The 1,774-nt window shown below is 49.3% G+C and overlaps 1 protein-coding gene across 1 annotated transcript in view; it reads left to right on the top strand.

Moving 5' to 3' along the window:
- Window positions 1–1,161: 1,161 nt before the first annotated feature.
- PPTG_22527 (hypothetical protein) overlaps window positions 1,162–1,774 on the top strand; it is a gene marked incomplete at its 3' end in the record, with an annotated part of 9,251 nt that continues 8,638 nt past the window's right edge. The window contains exon 1 of the mRNA XM_008904770.1: window positions 1,162–1,642. Coding sequence (XP_008903018.1) covers window positions 1,253–1,642 — 390 coding nt within the window. The 5' untranslated portion in view covers window positions 1,162–1,252. The remainder of the gene's footprint in view (window positions 1,643–1,774) is intronic.

Genomic DNA, 1,774 nt, shown 5'->3' with positions numbered 1-1,774 from the left:
TGGAAGCACCGTGCGCTGGTGACCCGCGTTTGTTGAGTACACCCTTTGCACGAAAGTTTAGTACTTCGAAGAAAAGCAAATAAACGTTAATTAAAAACCCCTCCATGAATAAATAATGTAGTGGGCTCGTCTACATCTCGCTCGCTTCAGAACAAAAAGTCTGAAGCGTCGTAACTTCAACTTTTATATAATCATCAACAGGCCCACTCTATGCCAACATGCATGTAGCTCAGCAGCTCAGCTGAAAGTGCTTCCGGTCCGGGGCCAACAGTCACTGTTAATGGCAGTGCCATAGCGTGCAAGACCACTTGATTTATTAGGATGCTTGAAGCGGCCAGCTTCCGGCTGGAAACGGCAAGTTAAACAACTCAAGACTCATGCAGAATAATCCAGTAAATAGATTTTGTCGGATTAATTGGATTTGTTCGCCTAGCACTATGCAGGCACATATATATTATGCTTGAGCCTCAAGAGTCCAGCGCACATTGCACGCAGCAAATATGGTGGTGTTCATCAAGTTCATTTTCGGATGCTGTACGTGTAAAACAACCGGTGCACGCAGATCTCAACTGTTGCAAACAGATCCCGATTAAAAAGTCAGTAACGACTCTGCTAACGACAGGTCGTCTCCACGTAAATCCATCCATACACGCATTTTTGATGTTTGAACCAGCTCGTCGAGCGACTTTACAAGTTTCGAGTTGCATTTGAGTCGGAGACTACAGCAAGGGTAAAGGATAAGTACATGTATGGAATACACAGAACTAAAAGTGCATGCATGCATACTATACACCAGAATTACACGTACAATAACCAACCATATAGCATCGTCCATGACATAGGCTAACATTAATTTTGGCTCTAGCCTGTATACGTAATGAAGTATTACGTGGTATTTACGTCAGCAAAGGTTACCGCTAGAAGAAAATAAATCAAGTAGTATAGCACGCGTCGTCCCGGCGATCTCAAATTCGGTGACAAGTTCAAGCTGTCACGCTGCAGCTTCAAGTGGCTGTGGCTAGGCAATCTGAACTTCAGACTGAAGTGGAGTCATGCTGCTTATCAGCGTGACGCCCCAGCTCAGCCGATGCTGAGACTGACCTACCGGAACTAGCCGACCACCAAGACGGTCTCCGACAGGAAGTGTCCATTCTGCAATTTACTGCTTCCTTCACAGGCACATTCGCCTGCACACGCTCGTACTGCAGCATCCTTCCATCAACTCCAGCTTCAGTTCGTCTCTATTCCAACAATGGCTGCTGGCGTCGTGGTGAACGTCCACAACAATGACGATGACGTCCCAACCGAAGGTTCGCGCACTTATGCCATCGTCGTGTGCGTCTTCGCCGCTCTGGGTGGACTCTTTTTCGGCTATGACCAGGGTGTGACCTCGGGTGTTCTCATCATGGACTCCTTCATCAACGACTACTGCGTCGGCTGGCACAACTTCACCTACGAGCAGTGCACCGCTTCCACGTCGGACCTGCCGCATGAGTGGACGGACTTCACTGTCTGGTACAACATGGCGTACAACCTGGGTTGTCTCGCTGGCGCTTTCATCGGCGGCATCGTGGCCGACAAGCTTGGTCGTCGCTGGACCATTTTCACTGCTGGTCTGCTGTTCTGCATCGGCACGTCGTGGGTTTGCTTCAACAAGGCGCAGGAACACACGCTCATGTATATCGCTCGTGTGATCCAGGGCTTCGGCGTCGGTAACTCGTCGTTCTCACTGCCTCTGTTTGGTGCCGAGATGGCCCCCAAGGAGCTTCGTGGT

This window comes from Phytophthora parasitica (assembly GCF_000247585.1).
Source record: "Phytophthora parasitica INRA-310 unplaced genomic scaffold supercont2.18, whole genome shotgun sequence".
Lineage (NCBI taxonomy): Eukaryota > Oomycota > Peronosporomycetes > Peronosporales > Peronosporaceae > Phytophthora > Phytophthora nicotianae.
Note: the sequence above shows the minus strand (reverse complement) of the source record. Positions and strands in the feature narration are given on the sequence as shown.